The 16705-nt window shown below is 40.1% G+C and overlaps 1 protein-coding gene across 13 annotated transcripts in view; it reads left to right on the top strand.

Moving 5' to 3' along the window:
• Positions 1-16699, top strand: part of ADCYAP1R1 (ADCYAP receptor type I) — a 142408-nt gene extending 125709 nt beyond the window's left edge. For 5 of the 13 annotated variants that reach the window (XM_017828696.1, XM_017828697.1, XM_017828698.1 and 2 more), the window contains 5 exons: positions 3979-4032; positions 6861-6944; positions 12867-12996; positions 13275-13316; positions 16366-16699. In XM_017828696.1, the coding sequence (XP_017684185.1) occupies positions 3979-4032; positions 6861-6944; positions 12867-12996; positions 13275-13316; positions 16366-16575 (520 nt within the window). In that variant the 3' untranslated portion in view covers positions 16576-16699. The remainder of the gene's footprint in view (positions 1-3978; positions 4033-6860; positions 6945-12866; positions 12997-13274; positions 13317-16365) is intronic. The other 8 variants (XM_017828701.1, XM_017828705.1, XM_017828703.1 and 5 more) reach the window with 8 other exon arrangements.
• The last annotated feature ends 6 nt before the right edge of the window (positions 16700-16705 follow it).

Here is a 16705-nt window from a genome sequence, read left to right as displayed (position 1 = left end):
CCTGTTTCCAAAGAGTTTTAGGCGCCAAAAAAAAAAAGCTAAACGGTGTCTTTAGGCTTCCCATTGAAATGTTAGTGTCTTATCTCTGGAAATTTCAGATCCAAACATCTTTCAAAGACAGTACTAAACCATCATGGCTTGATTGCCATAACTGGTGTGGAACAGAACTCCCAACATCCGGAGGCTGAAGCGAGATTTCTATGGAAGTGCTTACGAGATTTCTATGGAAGTGCTTACGTCTGTTGGGTGCCTGTGTAAATATAGGTCTTTGCCTACGCATGTACTGTCTGAAATTCTATATATATGTATCTCAAATGGTTCCAGCATTGCTTTTTAAAAGACCACAAATACTTTAGCAACGTGCACAATATAAAGCCTCTTTTACTGTACCGGGAAAGTGGCTGCACTCAACTAAATTTGCTTTAACATTACAAATTTTGCCACGCACTTGACCTCTCTGATTAGCAAAAATAAGGCAGCTTTTGCAAGGAAAATGTGATACAGACCTCAAATACGTTTCTGAAGTCACTGCACTTCGTCAAAGTGTATAACCTAATTTTGATCTGTATTGATAAGCTTCAGTTGTCATGGAGATCAGCAGGATAGGGAACATCCAGTGCCTGAGGCCATGCATCTTTACCAATTACCCATGGATGTGGGTGCAGCATCTTTTAGCAGAGCATCTCGTTTGCTTACTGGGAAAGATAATGGCTTTGGGAGTTGAGAAAAATTTTCCAAAGATTCAAACTGAAAATTAACTTTGGAATATCCAAATTAGACCATTTGGGCTGTTTGCCCTTTCCCTCCCACGTTGCTCATATTCTGCTGGTTTGAAGTCACTGTTAGACTGAAAGGGACAGATCTGAAAATTTGTTTTCTCCCTCAATCAGTTTGCACCTCTGATTCTTTGAATCAGTTGCTTAGTGTAAAGATAAAGGTGGAGTTGAAGCAACTGGTCGTGCCTCAGTTGCTGTGAGACTGTAGGGAATGGGGAGTAATTCTGACATCTCTGATCTTGAAGGTGCCTTCAGTTTACACCAAAGCTTGATGCACACCAGCACCCGTGGTCTTCCATTTAGTTTTTGCTGCCATTCACATTTTTGCCTCTATCATATGAGAAGAAAAGGAGTTTACATTCCCCTCAGTGTCTCTGCTTCTCCTTGGCATTGATGTATTGTGTCTCACTTCAGCAATTGGCTGGTTTCACATCCAGGGGGTTTAGTTCTACATCTGAGGAGTTATTAGGATGTACTCCATGCAAGGACACAGCCTGAGGTATGGAAGGGACAAGAAAGATGGTGCTGTCCCAGTGCACGTGGTCTTTTGATCTGGAAAGATGAACTTCTTGTGAGGCTCTTGTAACTAACACTGTGTGTAAAAGGAAGTGTGTGGTGCAAAGTAATCAGTTAATTTTCCAGGAACAAACTCTTCCTTCCTTGGAGAGTACCAGTACACCCTCAAAGGCCAGCAGTTTACAGTGGTTTAATATTGAATTAAGTCTCAGTGAAGGTGGCTTAATCAAATGTAAACCACCTCAAGACAGGACCAACTCAAAGTTGTGCCTAAGGTTCACATCACAGCCTTTGTACCTCCTTTGCTGCCCACCTGTATCATTACTGAGAGATTTCCAAGCTGAAATTCCTCTTTATATTTCCAATGAAAACACTGCGGTTGTTCAGCTGATTAAATGTCTGCAAGCCCAGGCTTTTTCAACAAAGGCAGTGCTCTCTTTTTTTCATTAAAGAGGGTTGTAGAGATGGTTTATAACTTGAATCCTCGCCTGCAGCAATCTCGTGTGATATGTAAGGCAGGTGAGTCAAAACAGTGTAACTGAAGCTTCAGAGCTGCAAATTATATAAACTCAGTGTAGTTATACCAATACTGAGCTGACAGGACCAAAACCTGCCTTCAGTGCCTAAAAACCCACTTCTTGTGTCAGACTGTGACAATAAATCCTCTGTGGGTTTGGCTCGTTTGTTTTGTTTTGAGGACAACGAGCTAAATCACATCCTCAGATATTTATGTCTGCGTTTGGACGTGCACATTCTTCATTCCAAACAGTAAAGCTACATTCAAAACCACTTAAGAATCTCATTTCCCGTGGTACATTTTTCTCATTAAACATTCTATTGTCTGCTGCACCACATTTACGTTACTGCACTCCCAGCAGGATTATTCCACAGTGCACAACACACGTATCTGTGGAATGGGAATAACCCAGCTTGGTAAAACAGGACCTCCAGAGTTACTGCAGAGGAAGGATCAGGACATGTAACCTTGAAGCTACAGTTCATTTAAAGACTGGTTTTCATGGAAATATTCTGCTCTCCGCTTCCAGCTTTATTCTCTAGAGCAAAGGCAAATATTAAACTTTATCTCTTCATTATTTGATCTCTGGGTGTAGCAATGGCTTTCTCCATCCTTTAATGTCCACCCTGGAGAAGTTAGCAAAGCCAAGAATGAACAGTGTAGACATGATTTTTGGCTCTCTTTGACCGTTCTGTTTCATCTTCCAGCCTCAGATCTGCTCAAAGATCAGATTTTTTTGGAAAAAAATTCTTGTCCAAGTTCGTATTGGTTAAACATCCATTTTCAGCCAGAGCATTAATCTGCAAGCAGTAATTCAGCTTCAGTCTCTAAGTTTGGTGGTGTTAGCAGAGAAAAGTAGAGCTCTAGGTAACAAGGCTGAGAATTTTGTATTTCTTTTCAACTAAAGACTAGAGAAACAGTTTCCTTTTTTTTCTTTTTTTTTATGAAGAGCAAAACAGTGGTTGTATTTTTAGCAGGGCAGCACAGGATCCACAGGGTTTAATAAGATAATGGTGCTGGGCTCCTTCCATAGTCAGTAGAGATCTACTCAGTCCAGACAATTAAACCCTTAGTACAAATTATTTCATTTTTAAAAAAGATGTTTAAAACAGGTCAGTTAAATCTCAATTTATGGTCTGTTTCTCACCACTTACTGCAAAGCTGGCATGGGGTAACAAGGTGAAAAGCAGCCAGTTATATTGTTAACTCCAAAAATTAGGTGAGGTGGAACTAAATGACAATTTTGCTGAGAAGCTTATTCTGTGTGTGGATGAGGAGGATCAATGACTTGACCTGCACGTGGTTGGGTCAGACCTGCAGTCACTGCAGTGGGATGGAATTGTGCAGTCTGTTTCCTGCTCACAGAACAAGTTCAGTTTTCCAAACTCTTTACATCTGATCTGTAAGTACAGAGGGTTTGTGAATGTAGTTGGTGCATTGGGCAGGAAAGAAGTCCATCTTCAGGAATTCCTCAGCTACTGAGTAGCAAGGGGGAGTCCCCCAACCTATAGCAGTGTCAGCTGAGGGCAACAGTAGGTACGTGGGATAAACTATAGATTATATGGGTCCAATTTTCAGTTTTCTCCTCTCTCTTCCGTACAATCTTTCTACTCTCCCTTTGGTTAACTTTTTACTGTATTTTCAATACTTTATTTCACTGATTTGTTTCTACATTCCTTCTCCTCCTACTACATGGTGGCCAATCCTGTTCATAGTGAGGTTACGCAGAATGACCCAAGCAGGGGTGCACAAAGATCCTTAACGAGGCACAGTTTTTATTTGCATGACTCAAATTCTACCTTTACTGTGTTTTCCAAAGGATTCCCTATCAGCATATTCAGAGACAAGCCACAAATTCTGTCATTCCCTGCGTGTCAGTAGAGACCTCACTTCAGAACCCTGACCATTCTCATCATGGATAATGCAGCGTAACTTCATTCCCCTGGGTCAGCATGTTCATTTTACTTCCCTTAAGTCCCTCTGAGAAACCCACAAAGCCTTTAGAACCGAATTGCAACTATTTTTGCCTCCAGTTTGTGTACTCTCTCATTTGCATTAACGTGCCGGCCGTCAAGGTGTTCAAGTCTGATAAGGTGGCCTTCAGCCACATCGTACATCACTCATTGAATCCTGGGAATGTTTAACTTTTTCTTTCCCCTTCCACCCTAGCACCCTCCCTCTTCCTCCCAGATGCAGCTGCAGTCCATGCCCAGGACACGTGCGGTGAGACTCAGCTTGTTTGCCTTTAGCTGTCTCAAGTCTCGTATTTAATCTGAGCAGTCCAGTCGTCGTCTTATGGTCAAACTGGGAGCCCCGGGGCACCCCCGTCAGACACTGCACCCCGTGTGTCTCAAAGGCCTCTGTCACACGGGTCAGCTCAGCCTGGAAGTCCCTGTTCTTTCCATGACTGAGTGACTCCAAGGTGATCGCTCAGTTTAAGTTTGTCTCTGAACACGTAGAGTTAGACGTGACCAAACCCGTTCTGTGTGTGCCCACAGAGGTCTGAGGATCCTGCCCTGATTCATGTAGTGTTTTGATATCCATAATCTCATTTTCTATTAATTTTCTCTTATTTGTCTGATTTTTCCTCCTTCACATTCCTTTCTGATTCCTGCCTCCTCTGTCTCTTCTCTCTTTCTCCCTTTCCTTCCATCAATGTCTCTATTTTGATAATAAATAAATAAAGTTTATTTATAAAGGACGGAAGGAAACAAAACTTCTACAAAATCCGTACTTTAAGGATTTTGGGACACTTTACAATATCTAACATCAGAGAGATGATTATACCTCAATTAGAAAGGATGGAAATAAAAAAACCATTAACTCTCCTAAGAAGTGCTCACAGTTTTTCATCACAAACCCGTGTGGAAATGCCCCCTCCTCGGGTGGGAAGCAGCACTTAATTCTTAGATATTACTTTCAAAATCAAGTCTGTCCTATTTGATAATTTTAGCAAATACCAAGTCCTGTCATGTTGGTCTGTTCACTAGAAAAAATTATTTAAAAAATCAATCCCTGCCAAATAAAACAGGGCACAAGCAGTAAATATGGGGGGGAATTTTCTTCCAGATTTCCATGGCAACCTTAAGTATATAATTGAAGAACATAAATCTCTACAACACCCCATGACTAAGAGTTTTCAAAGTCATGACTGATTTTTAGACGCTTCATTTTCAGGTTCTGTGCCTGGAAATGCCTTCACAAGTGCTCCTTCTCAACAAAGGCTGAGCAGCCCTCTTGTGGTAAAAATTGGTCAGAGAAAATGTGTTTCAGAACAATCAGGTGATAAAAAAAAAAAAATGAGACACTCAAAATCCATAATCACTTCTGAAATTCTCAGTCGTAGTAAAATTGAATTAACTCTAAAATTCCCTCCTTGATTTTGATCAGCTTTAGCTGACAATTAATCCCCAACTTAAGTCTGTAAAAAAACAGAGGTGGTTCAGAAATTTATCACAGAAGTGATGCTGTAAAAGGAACAGTCATTTTCATATTTACTTCCTGAGCATCATCCAAGAACTGAACTCATTTTACAAATTGAAACATGTTTACTATTCCTATTTGCTAGATGTGTGCATGCCACAAATACTGTATTATTTCCAGCTTTTATACAATAATATTTAAGAACAACACAGTTTTCAGGCTTTGATTACCTGAAAAGAAACAAAAAAAAAACCCCTCTAGTAACAAGGATTGACTTAAAGGAGTTAAAAGTGGGGAGAAATTGAGTATATTTTCAACTTATTCTGTTTTACTGTTCAACTTACAAGCTCCATCTTCCACCTATGCTTAGATGACCACAAATCTTAGATTGTGCCTTTTAGCAGAGCAAGAGGGACGGAGTTTGGTTTGTTGGAGCAAAATTAGATGTTTGCCTTGAAGGCAATTGCTTTAAAATTCATCATATTGTCCTTTATATTTACTGGAGATTAGTCAGGGTACTCAGTGGTGTTTGGAGTGCTGTTCATCCCATCCTAAAGTGGACATCTAAAATAGTTCAGATATACTGGCCAATAACTGTATTTCTCTCTCAACTACTTATTCTCTCTGATGATTCTCAAAGGACAAAGATTTCCAGTTTACTCAGATATTTACACTGTAAACATCCAATCTTCCCTGAGGTGAATCCCACCAAAACAACCATGTGTTGAAAGCAAAACCAAAAATCTGCCCTTTAGAGTCGACGAGAAACCGCTATTTTCAATTTTTGTGTTTTTCAGCCCATCGTATCAGTGATAAAATCTCTTACAAGATCCCTCCAAATGCCTCCCCGTGTTTCAGATTACCCTTCTTGGTGGCTGATTTAAATTAGCCCCTCTCTGGCTGGTTGTAAATGTGACCATCCCATTCCCCACAGCAGCTCTTTCTGGGATACGACACGTAGAGGTCACGGTTCTGGTTACACAGTTTATGGACCTGCTGCTTTTGTGGCCACACTGTCTTAGTGTGTGTGACAAAAAATAGGTGGTACATCCAAATAGCTCACCAGACTTCCAGTTTCCACACTGAACTCCCTCCCCACCGTCAAGGAAGATGGGTGAGAAAGTGCTTTGATGTCCTTACCAGTACCCTTTGCTAAAAAGAAGGGATCCACACACCCTGGGTGCTCACACACGAAAATGAGGAACATCTGATCCAACTTCATCTCAGGCTGACCACCATCCTACAAGTTTATGTTCCTACCTGACTGTTCTCCACAAGCATGCGGTCGACTTCCATCGAATATATTGTTCTGTGACCCTCTGTACAACCCCCAGGCTGCAAAGGTCATGTATATTTTGGGTGCCTAACGCTGCCTTCAGGTCGTTCAATTCTTGGCTTGTCCGTGAACCAACACATTAAATCGCCAGCAAAAGCCGGTGCATTTTTAATTTATATTTTTAATTTACATTTTTGCTTCAGTCAAGCAGCTGGTTTGTGCTGTAGCTCCGTTCTGTGGTGTCTGCTTTCCATCTTTGTGACGTGTCTCATGAAATGTGTTGTGAGTGACCTACCTTGGCCTGTTCACGAGATGCTGAAAAAAAAAAAATTGCTAATCTTGTCATATTTAGCAGCTGCGTTCAGAAATGCTACTGTAAGCCTAAGAGGGCTAACCAGCACTCTTGCAAGATGTCAGAACTATCAACCATTACCCTGTAAGTGTTCACACTCCTGTGACATTACTGTGTTTGTATGAGCATGTTGCAATTAAATGAATGGATAAGAGCAGAGGGGTAGCAAGAGGAGAGCAAGCATTCATTGAGTTCTTGTTGCATGGAGAATTTTTTTTTGTTCTTGTTCTGTGCTTTTGCTGATGCACCACAATTGAGAATTTTAAGGTTATTGGTTTTTAATTTATTTTTTTTTTGGTACTTATGGCTGATGCTATTTATGGTTTGGGGTTAATAAATAGCTGCTCTTTATTATACAGCAAACAGGGGAGCACTTCACTCTGAGAGGAAATGTTTCACCTGAAAGTTTGCTAGAAAAACAAGGACAAGGCAAGATTGAGTCAATCAGACTCTCAGTGGGTATAAAACATCTTTTATACCTGGGTATAAAACTCAGTGAAGTTATGTTAGTAAACCCCTGGGTGAGGAAGGGTTAAGATTGACCCAATATCAAAATAGTTTGTGTCTAGTCAGAAATCAGAATCAGAGAATCAATAAGGTTGGAAAAGACCTCCAAGATGATCAAGTTGAAATCATTGTCAAACACTTATCTACTGAGAGTGAGGCATCCAGAAGAGTGAATAAGTGCCATTCAGCCTAGAGAGTGTGAGTTAATCACATTTCCATAGTCCACCTCACCCCTTGTTTCATACAAGAAGCCCACAGGTTGTCATAGATTCATAGAATCATTAAGGTTGGAAAAGACTTCCAAGATCATCTAATTTTGTTTAGGTGAGGAATATCTTTCAGCAGTCTGTTGTACAGTATGTTTCCTGATGATCTGCCTCCTGAATTTCACAGCAGTTTTATAAGTTCAAATCAGCACTCCCAGAGATGTCCTGACACGCAGACCCAGCACTCCAGGGTTTTGCTACGGAACCCTTAGTAATTAATTTTTATACCATTAAGGAAAAGAGGTTGTTTTGTAACTTAACTACATATTTAATTATGCCTTTTTAGCTAGAAAAAAAAAACTTGAAAGTGAATTTTCTCAGTGATTTTACATCTCCTCAAGATACTTAAGAAACAGATGCTCAAAACATTCGATCAAAAGGCTGGCACTGTGCAAATAACAAAGACAGAGAATAAAAGAACAATTAGCATATTTATCTTCTAGACTTTGAGAAGATGAAGACTAAGAGCAGTTAGGTAAAACTAGGACCTACATTTAGGAGGAGATTTAATTCACTGCTCAACTGACACCCTGATGCAGTACAGACTTCATGTTGAGCCTTTGCAGAGAAATAAATATATTAAATGTAATGTTTTAGAAAGATGGGACAGTGACAACTATCTGAGGTGAAATCCTCTACCTGGTCAATGGCAAGGAGAGTTCAGCCTAAACAGGAGGTATTTAAATTTTTTGATGTTAAAATATGGAAGTCTCAGTAAGCTTCCCTGTTTTTCAAGTCCTTGGTCTGAAGATGTGGTTTGTGCGTGGGAAAATTAAAAAGCTCTAATCACTTGCTGTGTTTAGGTATTATCTCAGGTATTTTGGAAGTGATCCTACAGACCTAATTTTGGAAAAGGCATGTATCTGTCAGGGAGATTATTCAGATTCCTGGAAGTCATGTTAACTATGATTATCATCTTTGTGATAAAATAGATACTTCAGTTTATTAAACATGAGCTATATCAAGCATTTCATCACTAATGCCAGCATGTATCCTCATGGTTTGCTCTTTATCCTTCTATCTGAAATATTGTCATGATTATTTTCTTGCACATACTCACCACTGAGATGATGGATGTGCACATTTGGCCAGAAAAATTGGATTCCTCTGATCCGAACTTCACAAGTCTGCAGGGCAGCAATTTATGTGGCAAACTCAGTCCAGACTCCCTTTGTGGTCAATGGGTAGATTTAGGATGTGATAAGAACTTCCTTAGGGGCAGGTGATCTGTCCTTGTGTGTAAGTGCTTCTTACTCTTCACAGGCAATGAAGGGAATGTAAATGTGGATTTAATTTAACTGAAATTAGATGTCATGTAGATGTCTCATAGCATGAAGCTGGTCAATATATACATAAATAGATGCATTCAGTACATACCCACGTGGTTTACAACAGGAGTCACCTCTTCTTAAAGAGACACCTGTAGCAGGCAAGAACTAGGCCTTAAAAGTGCATTTTTCTCCACATTGAATTTAGAGACGTTATTTTAATGATTTCATAATCAAAACCTACATTTATGTATGTCCCAACCTTGGTGAGATGAATGTTGCTTTACATGACTACAGGCCTTGTCGTCTTCATTACAAAAGTTTATATTTGAGCCAAGCATTTCACTTAAGATTCAGCTTTTAAACTGAACAGCTCTCTAACTTAAAACAGGCAGGACTAAGTAGCAAAACAACTACATAATCTTTCTTCAGACTCTGTGGTTTGGAGATCTCTTGCTTCTTCGGGCAGTCTGTGATCTTTTACCTCAAAGAAGTTGGGTGGTGAGAATTTCTGAGATCAGGGCAGCAAACTCTTTGCCAGGGCAAAAGTTATTCTTAGCCTAAGAGTACCCAGTGTCATCTCAGACCTTTTGTAGGTTACAGTGGCTTTTTTGAGCCACACAACTTTGCAGTGAGTCCAGCAGAAGTAGCTGCAGACGTGGCACGAGACACATCCTCAGTGCAGTGGAGATACCTGGAACTGATGGGGGAGTAACCTCTAAACTGCCATCTTCACCTCTCTCTCAGAGACAGAAAATAGAATGATAATCCCAAATTTCCTTACTCGATTCCTCCTGGAGCTCAGGTCCCCTGAGGACACATGTTTTTGATGGTCTCCCTTCATTTCAAATGGCACCATCACACATCCAGCTCAGCAGTTCTTGCACTTGTATCTGCAGTTTCTGAGTCTAGAGAAATATCTTCATTACATCCCTTTCACCAGAGGTGGAAGAACCTATTTAGACCTTATAGAACCCGTAGGTCCTTGTTCCCTATTGCACAGTTGATCATAATATTGTTTTTTCGTCTGATGTGCAATTATTATTATGTTTAATCGGAGCGTTAATTAGTCTTCTAGAAACCTGTTTTAAAATGTGGAATAGAAACACGCTGAAATATTCAGTAGAAATAACTGGAAATTCTACTCAGTAACACAATGTGATCTGTATTTTAATTTCAAATTCGTGCCCAGTTTTGTCTTTTATAATATCCATAGACATATTAGTGCTTTCAATAAGTGTGGATGCACAATGGAAAAGTAGTAATAGGGTTCCTTCAAATACTGGTCAAAGTTAGAAAACCTTTCTACTTTCTTTTCCTATTAGTATCAAGAGATTTTTTCATAATTCAATAGAGGAGTGAGGAAAAACAGAGGACACCAATATCTGCCTGTGTTTGTACCAACACTTTATGGAAAGGGCACATTCATAGCCAAACTATAGGAGAAAACCTTGTGTTAAAGCTGATTTTAAGCACAATAACAGCTGAAAAATAGAATGTCAGGCTCAACAAGAACTGAAATGCAACTTGCTTTTTTTTAAATAACTTGAAGACTTTTCTCTACCTGATGGAATGTAAACAAGGCTTCCACTAGACCTTCTGGAGAACATTGTCTTCTAAACAGTTTAATCCAAACTGAGTGATTATTGTCCTCAGAACTTTCAGATCCATTCCACAAGCTTCTTGCCTCTCTGAAAAAATGTGGAAAGAAAAGAGGATAAATATCTTTGGCTCTTACACTCCTGAGAATTCCACTGTCTCCTTTAACATTTTCATTCCCCATAAACTTACATGTTTCACAGAAATTACTTCATCTTTTTTCTTCCTAATCTTGAAAAAAAAGAATCAATTCATCATCATCTTTACAGTCATCAGTATCTCTCAATTTTTTCCCATTATTGAAATCTGCTTTTCCTCTTCATTCATCTTAATAATCTATAAACTCCAGAATGTGTTACTTCTTGGTTTTAATGTATTTGCTTCATGACTTTCATGACAGTACTGAAGACAGCATTTCAAATAATTTGATTATGGCATTATACTTCAAGATCCTACAAACTAATTGTATGATTAATCAGGTGTAATTAATGCCACAAAACCGACAATAGAAAAAGACTTCCTCTGCATCTTTCCCAAAATTAATCTCCCATGAGTGCAGTGAGGTAGAACACACTAACAGACAATTCTGTTCTGACTTTTAGATCAAAACAACATTTATGCTTTTGTTATTGTTAACATTAATTCTGAATATAAAAGATAACGGATTTTGAGAGATGATACTTCTTTGTCAAGTTTACTACCTTTAATTTGATTTTCTTTTAATTCCACGGTTAGTTTAAGGCACGTTCTTTACATCTTTTTAGGTTTATAGGAATAACATTGTTCTATACGCTTCTCCTCAGTGTTTGTTTTCATTTTCATGAACCACAGTACAGGTCCATAGAGAAAAAGGACTAGAAGGGACCCCAAAAACTCTTTTAGTCCATTACACTGGCTCACTCCTGTACAGATTAATTTTTCTAGAGATCACCAAAGCTGAACACTCTGTATGATCATCAACCTATTCCAAGGCTGTTCTTCTCTTTTTTAAAAAAACGTTTGGCCAGTGTCTAACTTGATAACTCACAAGAACTGTGTTCTCTGGTTTTTGGGGCCTTTCCCCAAGCCTTGAGGTTTGGTGTCCATCAGACTCATGACTCAGGTGTGTTCAGTGCAGTCTCAAGGCAAGAGTTGGGATGTGTTTGTCCCTGTTAGTGCCCAAAGTCTCACTGAGAGACACCAGCAATGCACTGAATGTCCCATTTACAGTTGTTGGGGGCAATATCATATGTTCAGAGTTCTTGGAGATGTATTAATTAATTTTCACTTTCAGTAAGTCCAACACATCATTTTGGGTTATCTCTGAGCTGGAATTAGCAAATTCCAGTGTGTCCCTACAGATAAAAGCAGAGTGAACATTTGAATTTTAAAAAGTGTGCAGCTCTTAGAAACATCTTCACAGCTTTTTGCCTTCCTTTGTCCTCCATCTGCCTTCTTTACTTACTTGAGTGTAATCAATGATATTCTTCCCCTTTGAAAATGTCCTGGAGGTTACTTTAGGTCACTTTGTTTTAAAAAAAAAAAAAAAAAATTCCTTATTTTTAAATCAACATTTACTTTCTCTTTGATCTTTTTCTTTGCTGCTCAGTCAGCAAATGGCACTGACCAAAACATGCACAAGTCTTGGGTGACCCCTTATTTTTTGCAATTTCACCAGTTAAATGCTTACATACATTTATTTCTAGCCCTTTTATTTTTTATGTACTGAACCTGATTTCCCTCTGAAACCTCTTTATCCTGAAGCAGTAGAAATTAGTTAAACAGTGGAACTGCACTTAGCTTTCCGACAGTATAAATGAGACCAAAATCAAGACCTTGAGGAATAATCATGAGTATAAGAACAAGAACATACAGGATTTTGAGCTTTATTTGTGTGGCTGTTGGTTTTTTGGCTTTATTTGTATGGTTGTTTTGGAATTCTTTTGCTATGCAGAAAAAAATTCACACATACACACACAAAATATATTAAAAAAAAGTGGTTTCAAACACTCCATTGGGATTAAGGTTTATAGTTGTGCTACGGTAGCAATCTGAATCTTTTAGCAAGATTCCCCTCCTCATTTTTGGGCACAATAGGAAGAAATTCCTGCTTATAACAATGAAAATTAAAATAAGAGAACAGAGCATTAATCACTATTAATGTGCTGTTATTGTAGCAGCGTGAAAGAAGTGGGAGCAAACTGCAGTGTGTGTGAAATCACTCGTTGGGAACAAACAGGAATGTCGTGTATTTGTTTGTATAATTATGCAGTGGATGTATTTTCCCAGAAGTCAGTCAGCAAAACGTTTTATGCTTTCTTCTTTAATTAAAGCACAAGGTGATTATTGCAAGGCTGCATTAAAGTTCTCTCCCTCTGTTGTCACAGGAGGCTGGCTCGCTCCACGCTGCTGCTCATCCCCCTGTTTGGAATTCACTACACAGTGTTTGCTTTTTCGCCTGAAAATGTCAGTAAGAGGGAGAGACTGGTGTTTGAATTGGGACTGGGATCCTTCCAGGTGATTATCCAGTGAATTCTGGTTTTGTTAGAGTGAAATCTCTATTTTATTTTGTTTTTTAGATACTTTGCATGCACAGTTTTCAGAGTGTGTCCTTGTTCACTCATGTGGGTGGTTTGTGTACTAGGATTTTGGGTTAGATTGGTTGATTGCCTGTTTTAACTCCTGCTATTCTGTGTTATTCCTTCAGGATTTAAATTACATTACATTAACTTTTTTCATACATTACATTACTTTTTGCATAAATTGCATTATTTTTTTCTCTCCCACTCTTCCAGGGTTTTGTTGTTGCTGTTCTCTACTGTTTCTTGAATGGGGAGGTAAGTCTTTCAATATTTAAATTTCTCACCCATCTTCCTCATTTCATTTCCTTGTGGGAGTAACTGCTGTCCTAAACCTTCCCTCTAACTCATCACCTGCCATTCTTCCTGATACCTTAGGCTGAATCTCACAATTCTCAGCAAAAAAAAAAAAAAAAAAAAGAATGTGTAGTGTCCTTATTAAACCAGAATGTTGGCCATGCCAGAGATGATGGCCCAGATTAACACTCCCTAACTGGGCTAGGGCTGTAGTGGTCTCCTTGGAAATGTCACCCCAGGTTCCGAATTTGGCACTGGTTTTGTGGAATTTGGCACTTGTTTCGTTAAACTTGGCACTGTTCTTGCCAGCCCACTCTTCCAGCCTGTTCAGTTCTCTCCATAAGGTGACTCTTCCTTCTGACATGTCCAGTCACCACCCAGTTTGGTGTCATCAGGCAAACTGGTGAAGGTGTTTTCAACCCCATTGTTGAGATTGTTATGAAGATATTGAAGCGCTGGCACGGGTTGCCCAGAGAAACTGTGGCTGCCCCATCCCTGGAAGTGCTCACATCCAGGTCAGATGAGCAACCTGGGCTAGTGGAAGGCGTCCCTGCACATGGCAGGGGGTGGAATTGGTTGATCTTTAAGGTCCCTTTCAACCCAAACCATACCATGGTTCTGTGTTGAACAGTGTGGGGTCCAGTACCAGTCCCTGGAGGACCCCACTAGTGATAGGGTGCCAGCCTGAGCAAAAAACCTTGTCCAACACCCTCTGAGTGTGGCCTCCCTCCCATCTTGCAGGACACCCACCCACTCCACATCTTGCCAGCTTGCCCAGGAGAAGGCTGGGGGAAACAGCATCAAACCCTTTGCTGAATTCCAAGTTCTCACAAGTCCTTGGCCTTTCTTGCTGGCACCACCCAAGTGTTGTCAACTTCTTTTCTGAGACCTGCCACCTTCCAGCTGGTCCCTACACACACAGAGCCCAAGCTGTGCCAGAAGCCCCCTCAGACCCTCCCCAGACATCTTTCAAGCCTCACACTCCTCTCAGCACATGGCAGCTGCTGCTGCTGCTGGTGTCAGCTTCCCACACTAGTTTATTTTTTTTTTTCTGATTCATCTGTTCTGATCTGCAGACTGAGATTCCTCTACCTTTGTTTATCCAACTGAATACCTGAGGTTATTATTTTCTCAATTAACAAAAAAAGGTTCCCTCCTCAAGGCCACCTTAAGAGGGATCATCTGGAGTTCATCCATTTTCTCCACCACTGATACACATCTCTTGTGCAGTCCAACAGGAGCCTTTCTCTAAAATCCCTAACATCACCTTCTTTTCTTCTTGCCAAGGAGTCTGTGTGCAGTAGGTGTTCTGTGCTTGCTCATCTCTAGCCTGCAACAGCTCATTTCTAGTACAAAAGGTCTCAAACTCCTTGATCCAAGTGATTCCTCCTCAGATAACAACCTCTAAGCTCATCAAACAAACTCATAGGTCACCTTTGCTTAGTCAGGATGACTTTGAAAGGCCCCACAGGGCTGTGAAAGCATTATTCATAGCTCAGTCAGTCCCAAGTAGCTTGGAGGGTGAGATCTGGATCAAGCCTTGTTGGAATTTGTGGTTGTACTCAGACTTCACCACCTGGTGTTGTTGGATATCTAAATCTCCCACCTACAAGTGTTGTTGCATCCATTACCTTCCCTGAGTGCTAAAAGAACAGCCAAAAGGTCTTTTCTAAAACCAGCCTGGAGATAAACACCTTCCAAGATAACAAGCACAGTCTGTCAGATTTCCTGGAACACCTTGGAAGGAGTAGGAGGGTTGTTGTTGGCCAAACCAACACAATCAGATTGATTAAAACCATTTTTCCTCTCAAGACATTAGAGAATGGCAATTAAAAAGTGTCTTGTGCCTCATTAAATTTCTTAGGGCAAGAAAGGATTCGCCTTTGGTATAATAATTACACTGTTCAAGGTGCAAACACTATTTTCTATTTTATAGGGGTAATGTAACTCCATACTCCATCTAACCTATAATTTATACATTAACCAAAATAAGAATTTAGAGGTACTAGAAGGAGAATGCAAGTTTTCCCATTGGATTTTTCCTCCCTGTAGTTTTTGCCCATACAGTTAAAGCACTTGTTTAGCATTTTGGCTTATGATGATCCATTTTGACACTTCTTTTAGTCCAGGAAAATCTAGTAATGACTGTTAGAGCCAAGGAGAACATCTTTGTCACAGCAGCTCATTGAAGACTGGAAAAATATATTGGGAAAATCTCTCTACATATTTCCTTGTTCTTGCATTATTTCATTCAGAAATGTGCTACAGGCTCCTACCAGGAGTGAGCAACAGACCAAGTAAATGTTGGTCTAAGCTCATATGATCTTTCTTATGTTAAATTTTACCTATATATACTCACATGCTCACCCAGCAGGATTGCCAGGAAGTTGGTGATGAATGAAAAGTACAAAAGCTATGGAATTATTTGCTTCTTCCCTAATTGAACTTCTAAGCACGGATTGTTTTGCTCTTGGCAATTTACTGTGGGTGCCCATAAAATACCCTCAAGAAAAGGAGGGTGTCACAGATGTCTGTAAATCCCAGAGCTGGTGTGTGCTTTGAGGGGATCTGAAAGCAGGAGGCAAAGTTTTCCATGGACATCCATCCATGAATGGCAGGTACAAGACAGGCTGCCCACATGGACAGGTTGTTTCCCTACTGTCCAGTACCTTTTGTTTGCTGGCTTCTTTGGCTCCTTTTTATGTCTTTGATGAAAACAGGGTATTTTTTAACTTCATGTTGGAATTAATGTTGAACAGGTCTTTGTTCTTGATACCTCTGGGCTGATCCTAAATTATCTGAAGCCAGAGACACAGAACCTGGGCTGTAATTCCCACTACCCGCCCGGACCTCTTTCAGCCATGGAGAAACCACTTCAGGTTTTGCTGAAGTGAGGAGTTTAACAACAGCCTTAAAAATAGTTCTGTGGAATTGTGGGCTTTTTGCTAATCTTGATAATTTATCAGCATGTCCTCGAGCGGCGAAGTACATAAAAAATGACCTTTTGAAGTTTCTCCCTAAAGGTGCAATCAGAAATAAAGAGAAAATGGAGGAGCTGGAAAGTCAACCGGTATTTTGCTGTGGATTTCAAACACCGCCATCCTTCTCTAGCGAGCAGCGGAGTGAACGGGGGGACACAACTGTCCATTCTGAGCAAGAGCAGCTCTCAGATTCGGATGTCCAGCATAAATGCGGAGAACCTGGCCACATGAGCAGCTGAGGGAGCAAATCCATCGGGAGCAAACCAAAAACCGCCCCTCGAAACAGAAAAAAATAATGAAACAATAGTTTTGGTTGTGGTGGTGTAGGTCTCTCCTCCTTCTCCTTCTCCTTCTCCTTCTCCTTCTCCT

This window comes from Lepidothrix coronata, unplaced genomic scaffold, assembly GCF_001604755.1.
Source record: "Lepidothrix coronata isolate B3197 unplaced genomic scaffold, Lepidothrix_coronata-1.0 Scaffold151, whole genome shotgun sequence".
NCBI classification, from domain to species: Eukaryota; Metazoa; Chordata; class Aves; order Passeriformes; family Pipridae; genus Lepidothrix; species Lepidothrix coronata.
This window is presented reverse-complemented; position numbering and strand designations above follow the sequence as displayed.